At 27.4% G+C, this 14,445-nt stretch overlaps 1 protein-coding gene across 1 annotated transcript in view; it reads right to left on the bottom strand.

Moving 5' to 3' along the window:
• LOC111623103 (H(+)/Cl(-) exchange transporter 7-like) overlaps nt 1-7,833 on the bottom strand; it is a 42,260-nt gene extending 34,427 nt beyond the window's left edge. Inside the window, exons 1-2 of the mRNA XM_023365584.1 lie at nt 7,671-7,833; nt 3,866-3,976 (exon numbers count right to left, since the gene is read on the bottom strand). Of these exons, the coding sequence (XP_023221352.1) occupies nt 3,866-3,976; nt 7,671-7,748 (189 nt within the window). The 5' untranslated portion in view covers nt 7,749-7,833. The remainder of the gene's footprint in view (nt 1-3,865; nt 3,977-7,670) is intronic.
• Between the last annotated feature and the right edge of the window lie 6,612 nt (nt 7,834-14,445).

Genomic DNA, 14,445 nt, shown 5'->3' with positions numbered 1-14,445 from the left:
ACTCAAAATAATTTAAAAAGACAAATTACAATAAAATGGTTTATTATCCAACTATCAGAAATTTCACAACATGCCAAGGAAGAGAGGAAGGAGCAATTAAATAATGAAAATTATAAAGGATTAAAAAATATATATATAAAAATGGGGAATATCACACTTCTGACAATCGCTGCAAGTGTGTGGGCTAAATTTGGAGAATCCGTGCTTCTCGCATGGACAACTGTATGTGGTCAGCTCACACGTCGGAAAACCTTCTGATTTATTCGTGTACGCACCAGATGGAAAAACAAAAAATATCATGTATCCACAAACACTCAAATAAATAAATAGAATTGAAACGACACTTTGAAATGTTTTCCCGATGAAAATGAATAATAATAAGTTTCAATAAAAATGATAAAATGTAAATTGAATTTTATCATAATGAGTTTGCTTGAATTTCCTTTCTTCTGAGATCGCAGCAATGCGCGACGGGTAAGCTAGTAATAAATAAAGTGCAGTATTTTATAAAAATTATTTATTGCAATTTTTCAAAGAATTCACTTATTTTGCTTTCTTTTACATAGTTTTTTTCTTTGTAACACTGCTAAATTTCAGTCTTGCTTGATTGTCAGGAATTGAAAAATCTGCTTCAGATTGCATTTCTAACCATGTCAATACTGTTTCTAATGCATCAAATGCTTAAACCAGCAACACACACAACTGCATGTACAGATTTATTGTACAAGTATACATGTCCATGTGTATGACAATATTGCAGAAGTATTTAGACTGTACAAGTGACACAAAAACGTTTGAATTTCTATAATGCATACTTGTGCAAACTGCACTTACACAAGTATGATTGAAAGTATGTTGCAGAGACTTGCACAAATCAGTCATAAGTGAACACTCAATGCTGCCATATATGTGTGTATAGTTTTATACCTGATGAAAGAACTCAAAAAGGGAATCATGAGATACAAAGAATTTATTCATATACCAAAGTGAACCGTGTCTTTGGCATATCAAATCAAAGGATTATTCAAGGGGAGAAGAGATGCTGCATAAAACAGATTAGTGGAAAAGTTAAAGGAAATACACCCAAGTAGTGATCATAATAAGATAGTGAAAAAGATAAATGAGCTTAAGAACAAATTACAGAAAATAGAAGAAAAAAAATTCAGGAAAATAAGCATTCTGAATCAGGTACAGAACAAATTTACATATGAAGAAATCCTGAAATTTATGAACCTACCTCTCTGGTAATACCAGAAGGTAAGTTTGTAAATTTCAGGATTTCTTCATCCATTCAAAAGTAATTATGTTTATACAAGTAATAAGTTTCATGTCAATCACAAGGATATATTTTAAATTTCTTAAATAGATTAGTGTGTTGTGTTTCCTGTTTATTAACCAGCCTTTACACCTTAAATTACATTTTTTTTTCATTGATTTTTTTTTATTCAAAACTAAAACGAAAACAACCAAAGCAAGTGCATAGTTTCATCTGTCAACATGATTCAAACTAGCATTGTTCAAGTATACTTGTGCCACGTAATGTTTAAATGGTGGTCAACAATTGTCATTACATAAAAATTTTGTAATTTCTGGAATTAGTATGCTCTGAAACAGATTTTGGTTATCAAGTTTTTTTGGATAATTGATTTTCAGATAATTGACACACTATTGTATTGCATTTTGCAAGGTTCTTTAGTAGATTTTAAGCTGTGTCATAACAGTAGAAACAATTAATTTTCTTGAATGTAAGTGAATCAAAGCTCAAAAATTATTATAAAATTATATATTAAATATTGTTTTGATGAAATTTGTTTGATAATTATTATACAGGGTGGATGAACGCTCCATCACAAAATTAAATATATCAATTCAACTGGATGGTGTACGTTCAAATTCAAAGATTGACAAAACTGGGTAAGTTACAACTATTCCTGCAACAGCATAAACTTAAAAAAATTTATATTTTGAATTCAAACTAATGATATAAATTATTAGGAGATAATAACAACCTTTGAAAAATGATGTGATAAAAGAAATTTTATAGTTTGATACAGCTTGCATAGTTTTAAGAAAACAATCAATTTTTTTCATTTCTTCTTCCTGATTACAGCTTGTTTACATATATGGTCACCAATAATTTGTTCAGAAATTCACTCTAAAAATATAAGATTAAATAAAAAAATAATAATAATAATTTTTATGGTTAAAAACATATTTGGGGAATATAAAAGTTTAGAAATTCAGGGAGTTCCCAACTTTTGCACACATTGCATTATATATGAATGTCAAATGTTTGAAAGTTGAACAATGAAATTGTATGTTATAAAAGAAGCTTCATTCCAATAGAACTAAATGTATTGTGTGTGAATGTGAGAATGCTGAATATCACAAAACCAAGGACTGCCTATGTATATGTATTATATAATCACACAAACATGCACATGTATTTTCTATACAGGTTTTAAAATTAGCATTTATTGTTTTAGTTAACAATTTTCTTTGTTGACAAGCAACTAAATTTCAGATCATCAATAATACTAAGAACTCTAATAATTCCAAGGAATCAATTTATTATTTAAATATTTGATAAAATGTTTCTTGAGACTGTTTTTGTCTCATTGTCAGATCGTCTTAATACAATAGTCCCACAAACTCAACTTAATGTGGACTGAGCAGGTGACAAGTTAATGAAAATGACAAGTTTTACAGCATAGTGATAATGCTAGTCTAATTAGTGAAATTTTCATAAAGATATTATATTGGCAAATTCATATACAGTACATATACCATTTCTATTTGTGGTTAAATTTTAATTTAAAAAAATATTGGCTATTCAGCTGCTTTCACGTTACATTTGCTTGTGGCATTTTGCAATGGTACCTTGGAAAATGGAACATATTCTTTGTTAGCACATGGAACTGATGCTATTATGAAGTCTCTTCAGTGAAGAACCAATAGCCTATTTGATCCTAGTATTAAGTTATAGAGATAAAAATTAGATTACATATATTTCTTTTTTTTTGGATGACATGATGAGTTTTACAGAACATCAAGTCATTGAGAGTCAAGTTCCTGTGACTCTACTGTAAAAATACTGAGAAATTGAATGTAAAATATAAAAACTGCCATTTCAATCTTGGTTCAAATTTGTTCTATGTTTTACATTCATAGGCAATTCAAATAATTGTTCTATTAATGATAATTTTATAAGTTATATTTAGAAAACCTTATAATTTAAAAAGTTATATATAAAAACTTAGTACTTAAAAAGTAAACTGAATTATTGTAATATCAATTACCAAGAAAGTTAAACTTTAAAGAAAATCCTTAAATTTTTAAAAAATTTAATTGTTGAATTCATTTGTTAATGCATAGAAAAATATATTTTGAACTAGTATTTCTCAATCTTTTTGGATCCATGACACACGTGAACAGTCTTGTAAAGGTTGCAAACACTATTATTAAATATTACAGGATCTTACAGGACAGGACAACAGGTCAATCACGGAGCTCTCTCTAATACCTTCTGTATGATGGCTGACTGATACAAACTACTGAAATATAATTGATAAAACAAATATTTTCTTTTATTTTGTCATTTGAATTTTTAATTCACCTTATAGAACACTTAGAATAGTTTCATGGACTCTACAGCATGCCCATTATGTATACTTCTGATTTGTAATAGCATCAGTCAGCCAACACAGATGATGTATGGAAAACAATATCTCAAATTACACTATTTGTAATTTTTAAAAATATTGCAAGATTATTAAAATGGTTAAAGTAGTAATAACACTATAATTAAATTTCATAAATATATAAGAAAATTGTTTTTCAAAATGAAATAATATTTTATAATTACCTCATATTTCTGAGACAATAAATTAAATGATCCTAATTCGATTGAAGGTTGACCATTATTTTCATTCCACGAATAGTAATCTTGAATATCAAGATGTTCATGTTCAAAAGACTATAAAATCAAAATCACATAAATTTTTTAGAAAATAATACATTCATGAATAATACAAGCTAATGTTAATGCTTATCTTAATTACACCACATAATATTAATTTTTAAAATTTTTCTTTAGAACTAATATTTCAAGAAGCAAATTTTATCTTTTTAGATAAAATTTGCTTCTTAAATAATCAATCTTTTTGTAATTTAAAGATAAATATACATTATTTATCTTTTCTCTAAATTCAAATGTCCATGTTAAAAACAAAACCAGAAAATATTTATTAATATTAAATTAAGTATGCAAAGTATTATAAAAAGTAAAAATTAAAATCAAGTTTAAAATTGATGTATTATATACATTTATGTTAATTAAAAATATAATCTTTAATACGTTAACCGCTATCTGATGCATTGGCGATCATACTAATTAGGGCCGTACAGAGCCATACGACCACCTGCCGTCGAACAACTTCATGAGGCCATACGACGGCCAGCAGTCGGAGTCAACTTTATAGATGTGTGCAAGTGGTCATCACTAGGATGTAAAACGTCGTCTTACAAAGCCAGGATAATTTAAACTTGAGTGAAACTACATTGGTTATAGCGACATCGGGCAGTCGGATAGCTCTGTATGGCCTTAATTAGTAAGACAATGGATAGTGGTTAGCGTGTTAAACCATATTATATATAACAAAAAATATTCCTAACAATAAAATATCAACTTTCTTACCAACATCTTGTAGATATATTTCATCAAACACATAGTAATGAACAGTCTAATTTGGAAATACAGCACTTTTCAAAATTGTTTTATTTATGTTTTCAGAATTATAGAGATATTGAGAAATTTCTCAATGTCTTTATAATCAATTATTGATCATTTCTATTTTTTATGCTTTGTCCACATTTTCTAACCAATTTTTGATTTTGACATCTTTATCATAATTCAAACTTTAACTCTCTACTACTGACTTCTATGTTAATTTAATGTAGTGTTTCCCAAACTTTTCAGACTACCACCTCCCCTTTTAGTGTAGATATTTCTTATATATATTTATATTTTATTTTAAAGTGAATTTTTGCCCCTTCCTTGAGTTTTCTGTCATAGATACATATCTATTTAGTCATTCTACTTTAGTCATTTAATATGTATTAACATTTATATTAGTAAGCAGTAATTATCTTTTATTAGTTTTGTTGATTTGAATAAACTAATACAGTTTAAGATTGTAATTTTAGTTTGTTTTCAATTATTTTATAAATATGTACTTAACCTAATTTAAATTTTTGAGTAAAACTCTAAATATTATAATTAATGATAATGTGATTTAATGATGATAATTTAATTTAGATTTAACAATAAAGTGAGTTTCTAAAATTCATAAATTTGTTCAATTTCTACTTGTCTACGTTTAACATTTTTACTTTCCTTAAAAAATTTTATTTATTGAAATATGTTATATTTTTTATATTTAATTTACCTTATACTTTAATAATATAAAATTAATAAAAATAAAATAAATACAGTAAACTTTCAATTTAATGGATAAAATATTTCTGCCTTAATGGAAAAATATATAATCTTTTTTTATTTACAGATAATATGTGCTAAAAGATAGATCAATGAGTATAAATTATTCAATATAAAATTCAAAGTATTTTATATTGTATAATTTATTAGATTTATATAAATATATTTTAATATATCCTGTACATTATAAGTTTGTTGTTAATACATGTTGTTATTAAAAGAAATTTTGGCCAAAATCCTTAAAATTTTAATCTCAAGTTAACCTCAGTTAAATTTCAAGAACTTATCAATACTTTCAAAAAGTATATATGAAAATAATCTAATATATTCTGAATTATTTCAATTAAGATAAATCAAAACTTGAAAACTGAAAAAAATCTGCTTGAGAAAGTAGTTCTGAATATTAAATTCAATTAAAATATTGACATTTTATCTAGACTTAATTATTCCTTCACATTTGTCAGAATGTTTGTTTATACAAATATTACGATGAATACACATTTCAATTTTCATTAATAAATAAAAATTTGATAATGGTTAAATATAATTCTACTAATCTAAGTATAATATATTCTTATTTAAGTTTCTGCTTGGTTTTTTAAAGGATGGTAAACAGTATGAGTATTTATTTATACTAATCAATTTTAATTAATATGTATAAATTATACTTCATCTTAGATATTATAATTAACCTCAAATTCATTGAATATTTAACCATCATTATCAATTAACCAAAACTAGTTCATTTTTTGGAATAAAAATGAAGGCTGATATGTTGATAAAAATATGTATGCCGACTCGCTGTTCAATGATATTTTAGCTGAGATAGCTCATCAGTTTCCTTTGATTTGATATAGTTTTATTGATTTTTTTGCATAAATAAAATTTTGTAAAAAAAATGAAAAAAATTAAACAAAAGATTTAAAAAATTCTAATGTGGAGACAGTCTACCGTAGGGATTTGATTTTTTCACAGAGACATACTATACTAATAGACCATCAAAATACACCTTATTTAGTTTAGTTTTAATAAATAATCTCAATTTATTAAAACTAAACTAATATTTTCAGCCCATTCAATAGGCCATCCTCAAGTTAAAGAAGAAGATTAAAACATTGGTGTTCCAAAATAGAATACATAAATTTAAATACAAAAAATAACAGAAAATTATATATGTTTAAATATAAAAGAAAACAAAATCAGATATAATAGTAAAAATCCAGTAATAATACCTTAAATAAATAGTAAAAGGAAACTATTAAGGCATAATTATAAAAAACAAAATTGTAAACTAAGACATAATGTAGGAGTTCATAGAAAACTTTTTAACGTATTTCCACGCAGATGGTAAACCTTCACTGTCCCTTGCATTGATGCATGCATCTTCTAGTTTGCTTCTACAAATTTCAATTTTTTCAGCGCTCACGGCTAACATCAAGGAGCGCAAGGGTTTAACAATATCTTCTTCATCCCATTTTACCGTAGAGCCTCGAGTCTGCGCCACCTGGGAAAGTACTGTAGCACTGGATCCTTTGTCGACATTTTATACTCGTGTTCTTTAAGCCCGACTTCCTAACTTCTTGTTGTAATGACAATATACTTTTTCTTGATTCCTAATTGTACGTTTTTGTTATCTTGTACACCCCTGTTATTTCTTCTTTTTTTATGCTATCTTTGTCATTCCTTAAAATTGTATACAGGTTCGGAGCTCTTTTTAAAATCAAAAATTTGACATAAACTTCACCCATTCTGTTTCTCAGTTATAAACAGAGATTTGTACCAAAATAGTATACGGATATATACTGTTCTATGTAAATTTTGTTTACTTCTGCTGTATGCTACTTGTTTATTTATGTTGTAATTATGGATATATGCTGTTTTAGATTTATATTTGGAATGTTACATCTTTACAGAGTTATCTACTGACATATTTCATGTTATTTGAGATGAAAATAAAGAGAAGAAACTAGATATTTACTGAAAATCAAAGAAAAAGACACATTGTAATCATGGAAAACAAATATTTAATTATATATATATATATATATGAATGTCTTTTTATCATTGGAAAATGTATTGAAAACTTCTCATAGATAACAAAATAATTCTATTGAATACTTTCACTTTGCAAATTAGAATGATTGTTGATGAATTAATGAAATGTTATTCATACCTCTAATTCTTCGATATAATAATTTTTCCGAGAAGAAGTAATCAAAGGCGTTTTCTCGCTTATTTCTGAATCAGACATGTTTGTTATTTCACTTAATCAAATTCTACACAATTACGACGTCCATTCCTGTCCAACTTCCCACGTGAATCTGACGTCACCGTCACGTGAGTCTCTGTAAATGTCTATGGATTAAACATATTTTTATAAACTTTTGAAGCGTATCATAATATATTTTCTTTTATATTATTAATTATATATGAATTTATAAATGAAAAAATATTGCAAATTATATTTGTATAACATTACTCTGGAGCGATTGCCGAGTGATTAAGGTGGTAGTCTATCCTTTGAAGGACCCGGGATCGAATCCGTATATGTCGGACCCCGTTCTTCATTCCTGTTATGCGCCTGGCCGAAGCCATAATTTGTTTTCTAAAAAGGTGCCCACAGGGGAATAAAGGTTAAAAAAAAAACTACGGCATTACTTCAGGCAGGGCAGACAAGTGAACGGCGCGACCGCACAAGGCCGCGCGATCCTGCATGATTCAACAATTGATCATTTCATTATTCGCTAAGTTAACTAACTTTTGCTAATCTATTTAATGTATGGTATGTTTACCATTAAAATATTATTTCATTGTTCGAAACTGCTATGTTTTTTTATTAAAACGCCCAGTACGACAACCTTGCGTCGAGCCCCGCTATTTCTCTGGCCGATCCTTCAGGCAAGGTAATTTGCTTACAGATAAAGCTTAGTACCAAGTAGTCTAAATGAAAATGAGAAATTCGTGTAATAAAATAATCAAAGTTACAGCTATGTCGGAGGTTAACACCATAACCACAATAAAAACAGTGTTAACTAATTTCTAACATAGTATTTTAGGGTAAGTCAGATCACCACTGATCGGAATTGCAGAGGAGGGCGTTGCGCTCGAAGAACTTTGTATAATTATATCGAACCTGCCATGCACAATACATATGACATTTAGATCCAATGAGGCGAGGGTCGTGACAATGATACAGATGTAGTGTGTTCAAATTAGGCTAATGCGGAATGCGTGGGCTTCGAGTCAACTGAGGATAATATCTGCGACTTCTGTAGTGATGAACATTAAGAGTAAAACGAAGTAACTTTTTTATTAATCAAAATTATTAACTTTCATGTGTTACAAATAGCTGATCGGAATTGCACAGGTTAGGGAAAATGTTATGAACAGTACTGTATATTTGATAAAAAGGTTAATTTTCAATGTTCTTGACTGATATTTCTTGAATGATATTCTTAAGTGTTTATATATAGCCATGTAGATCTAAGTTTGTTTATTACATATAGCTTTTTCGCTTACATTTAATAAATATATTTTTTCCTTGGCTAACATTTCTCTCATAAGTGATCTAAATTTTCTCATTTTATCCTCCCAATACCCAGACCGTTTCGACATTCAGAACTTTATAAAGTCATTTCTTCAAATATTTTCCGATAGTTCATTTACATGACTAGCAAATAGGTTTATAATTCGTTATACATTCAAATACAGTATACAAATATATTCAAACAAATTCGTATGCCACTAATACCACAAAAAAAACGTCCACGCAGACAATGCCTCGACTCCCTTCTTCCCCATCGTTTACAATGATGTACTTTTCAAGATTTCCTCTCTCTTTCTTAAGCACAGAATGGCACAGTTTTTCTGCACGCCAGATGAACACCTATTTACTTCCCTCTGCTACAATCTAATATTCTCCATTTGTGTACTGAATCATTAACCGATGACCGCACTCCCAGTAATCAGACAACGGAATCGCTTGGCCACTGGTGAGCCCTGTTAAGATAAGTAATTTTATCATTACATTTTGATAGAAAGTTACTAGATAAACGTCTATATTTATGTTTTCAAAGTTTTTCACTTTCGTATTGTTAAATAGAGCATTCGTAACAGAGAAGCTGCACGCTTCCTCTTTGTTGGCACCATACTAAAACAATACTCTTATAAAAGATTCAACATTACTCTTTCTCTACTGATGTAAACAGTAACTCTTAGTATATTTTTATAACAGTTAATGCCAAGTGGAACCTTCCTCTTAAGGTTGCCATTTTGAATTTTAATCCAAATTAAATTTCGAATAAACTACGAATAAATAACTGGATACTAACGCTATACTCAACCATTATAGATGTATATAAAATTTTTAAATTACTAATAAAATGTATTATAGGCCTATAAGACATTCATTAACAAGCAACTCCTTTTATGAATGTTTTAAATGAAAATAATTTATTTTATATACGAGTAAAAACAAAATCTATCAATATGTTTATCTACAGTCAACAATTCTTTAAATAAGTTGCCTTCGCTGACGTATCGTTAATTTAACAAATTAAAATATTATATAATTAATTAGATAATGAACAGACAGATTATAAGAATAAATTTTGTTTGAGGAAATTTATCATAAAAACAAATTAAACGTCAACTTATATATAAAATTCAAATATGTGCTTATGATAAATGTTTGCGTATTAATCTAAGTCGAGATACTGTACTTTTTTTTTTATTAATTCTTGATAATGAAATTCATTTTATTTAAAAATAAATACGACTTTAGGCTAGATTTTTCAACTTAAAGGGGTTTGATATCTGAATAAATTAACTAAACTTTCGAACAATATCGAAACCAAAATTTACAATGATTGATCGAGTAATTAGTTAACGAGAGACATCACACAGTATAGGCTATCCGTTCGCTCCAATTATTACATTACAGGTAAGCCAGTATGAAAAATGAGACGGCCTGATGGCCGAGCGGTTAAAGTGGCAGCCTACCGAATCAGGACTTTGTCGAAAGACCCCGAAAACTTCGGCGGTAATCCTTCCGAATGAGTAGGGTCCCATCCATCACTGACCGGGCCAAACCCACAATGGACTTATTGAAAAAAAAAAAAGGTCATCTTAGTGCCCATAGGGCAGAAAGAGTTTAAAGTATGAAAAATGAAAATATAGCTGTAAAATGTACAAAATAAATAAACTATTAAATTAATACATCTTATAAAAAAGATTTTGGTAAAGATTTTTTTAAGGTAAAACAATGGTTTGGTTTTTATATCAGAGATACGTGGGAAAAATCACCCATCAATGGCCGAATGGATAAAACCAACTATGTAATAAATATACTGATAGTTGGTCACTGGTAATTTTTTTATATTAAGTCCTTCCGGAAGGAACTTTTCCTTTGCAGGTTGCCTTCGTGTTATATTGTCTTATCCTATCAATTTACATAAAATTGCGAAGAAAACCTAGCAGTTTTACACCTATTACAGTAGATTCGTTAAAATCCAGAACAGGTCCAATGTCTCGACAGTACAAAATCCTGATACAATTAACCTAATTGATGCTATTTTATTTCGTTTCCTATTGGAATTTTAAACAATTTCAAAGTATGGAAAATATTTTGTTGAATTTATAATTGTCAATATATTACGATGAAATTCTAAAAGGAACGTGTCTATTTACGTGTAACCATGTGTAATTATAAGTAGTTTATGATTTTTTTAAAATCGCTGATATCGAAAGCAAATTTAAAACGAAGCAAACATATCTGTGATTGGCACTAAAAAAAAAATTACTAAATATTTGATATTTGCAAGTGTTTTATATTTAATATTGATTATCGATGTTTAAATTTAATTATTCGAAATTTAAAATACTCGATAAACAATAAAATTTTTAACTAATTTTTTTTAAAACTACGTTATTCAAATATTTATTTTACAGATTAAAATAACGGAATATTAATTAATCATTTCATTAAAAACGAAAAGGGTGAGTCGATTCCGAATGGATAGAAATACACGAAACCATTCACAAATACGTTTTCGTTCTTTATGGATTTAAAATGAAGTAAAACTTTAATTTATAATCCATGATTAAATTGTTCTTAAACTAATCCAGGTAATAAAAATGATTAGGTAATAGAAAGTTTCGTGTCATGTTTAACATAAAATTCAATATGTTGAAAGTAGAGCAGTGTTTTTGTTCATAGTTTATTACCATTTATCTTCATGATTCATCGCTAAATCTTTTAACTCAATTTATCTTATAATTTTATCTTTATTATTTGAACTTATTATTTTTCTTTTAGAGAATTTTTTAATCTGTTAAAAAAATATTTTAGTTATTATTTTAGTCTGTAAAATTACTGTTACTATGAGAAAGTTTTCTTCTTCCTCACTGAATAAACAGTGATAAAAATATACTTTTTTTTTACTGTTTATAACGAATTAAAACAGTTATTACATATAAACATATTAAATTATTACAAAAAAAATAATTTAAAAAAAAGGCATGAGATGTAATTTTCTATGAGCAATTGAAAATAAAAGTTAAAAACCAGTTTTTTTTTTTGTTCTTATTCTTTCCAAAATAAATCCAGAACATCTTCCAGCAGATTCATCGACTTATTACTTAATAAATCTAAAAGTCAGAAGCATCGTAAAGTAATTTAATACTCTAATAACTTATTAATTTAATTAAATTATAGTCCATAGAAATCGATAGAAATGAATGAAATATATTTTCATTTATTTCAATTATCAAATAAAGATCTTTAACTAAAGTAGATTAAACACTTTATAGTAATTAATATTATATTAAAAATATAAAATAGAACAATCGTAGTTTCAAGTAGTTTTTCTATTTTACTTCATTTTTTTTTCCCAGTATTTTTTTTTCTCAGTTAGAATATTACTTTCTTGGTTTCCATTCACTTTTTAAAATTCCAATTGCAATTTCTCTATTAATTTTATAGCATTTACTATATAAAATTCCTTAAATGATTTTTAATGTATGACTCATTTCCTTAGGAATTTCATAAATATTGCACAATTAATCTCTCCAAGGCGTGATATGAGAATAGACTGTAAGCACTTTTCCATATCATAAATCGCATTGAAAAGATCTGTTAACGTATTTTACCTAATGTTTCTCGAGAATTTCGATAATCTTATTACTTATCCTATTACTTTTTTCTCAAGAAAAATATCTCCTTGGTCGATATATATAATATATATATATGTTTTTTTTTTCATATCACTTCGTTGCTTCATGTATTTTATTATTAATCGATTTACGCGCTTTAAACTTTATTTAAATCGATAATTTGAAAAACGTTAATATATTTATTGATCAGAAATTAATAAAAAAATTTTTTTATTTATTTAATTCTTGTTATTTTTTATTTCTGAAAAGAATCGATGTTTCGTAATTTAATTCTACGTTTGTAACTTTGAACTACCCAAACCATGTTCTTTCTCACAGAAGTTAGAAATGATGTACTTCTATTTTTTCAGTTTTTAATTAACACAATTGTTTTCTAGTATTTTTTAAACAATTGTATTAAAAAAAAACGAAAAAAATTATTGTGAAATCGTCACAATGCTCTCCTGTAATATGCTCTCCATCTCAAATTAGTAATGTCTTACCCCTGTACATCATACTTTTCCTGATAACAATAGAGTTATGCCGGTCATCTATCGAACTCCGTTCTGGGGGTAAATATTTGAATTAAATTAATATTACTTCTAATCTATACTGGAAGATGTTATATAATTAATCGGGGTCTCCTGTCCATAAGATTTCCATATCTGGTCTCGACTTTCATCTATCTAATTCCATTCTCGAGATTAAGGAAGGACAGCAAAACAGACGGATTCTATAGGTCTTCAATTTGAAAATTGTTGCCCAATCACTAATTAAAAATTCATTTAAATTATGATAAATCTGTTCGAGCATAAATTTTCAATGGTTTTAATTTTCTCTAGAGATATAAAATATGTAATTTGAATGGTTTAATTATTTAATTTTAAACTTATAGTGGCTATATCTCTGCTTATATCCGACTCTACGCGTATTTAACTAGATAAATCCTATGCTGTATTATAATATATGTTATCACTCGATTCAGAGTATTCAGTTATTGATGTAAACGAGAACCAGATATAGTTTGTCGAGTCTGTTTCCGGTGTAAGGTATCGTTCTAATAATATACTAACAGAAAGGCTCCAGTGTATACGATAATTAAGGCATTCTACTCGATTTAATAGGCTTTAAAAATATTCTATAATTAAATTTCATATATTTTCATAACAGATTTTCTGTAATTATTTTAATGTAGAACTTGTTTAAACACGGAATCGCAGGGTACCGAATATTTTATCGGTTTCACTCGTTTTGAACGTTCAGTTTAAAAGAATTTTTCCCTTTTAGGCAGGTTTCCGTTTTATTCAGGTTCCGTTTTGAATAGGTTTTTACTGTATTTAATAATAAATAATTGTTTTTTTTTTACAGTTTCTTTAAATATGAGATCACACGTAGTGCTGTATAGTATAGTAACAGTACAGATCACATATACTGTACTTGTTGTATAGATCATGTTTTACTGTATTTACTTTCATTTTCCTGTTTCTTATTACTTATTGTTTATAACTTTAAACGTCTCGAGTATTAATAATTGAAAATATTTTAAATACAATAAAAATATAATTAAATTTTAAGTACACTGCCAATTAATTTTACAATTTTTATCTTATACAAAGAAACTAAACAGGCTTTGTTTTTTATCATTATATAAACTTATATCCGTCCAGAGTGTGACCAATTTTCTATCAAAGTATTTCATATAAAAGGAACAAAATAAAAAAAAAATTTAATAGCATTTTCTTTTTCAAAAACAGTCAATAATATTCCCAAATGGTCCTCTGTCTGAAATTAAGGTT

This window comes from Centruroides sculpturatus, unplaced genomic scaffold (genome assembly GCF_000671375.1).
Source record: "Centruroides sculpturatus isolate CEXI.00-Female unplaced genomic scaffold, Cexi_2.0 scaffold346, whole genome shotgun sequence".
NCBI lineage: Eukaryota > Metazoa > Arthropoda > Arachnida > Scorpiones > Buthidae > Centruroides > Centruroides sculpturatus.
The sequence above is the reverse complement of the archived record's forward strand: the minus strand, read 5'-3'. Positions and strand labels throughout refer to the sequence as shown.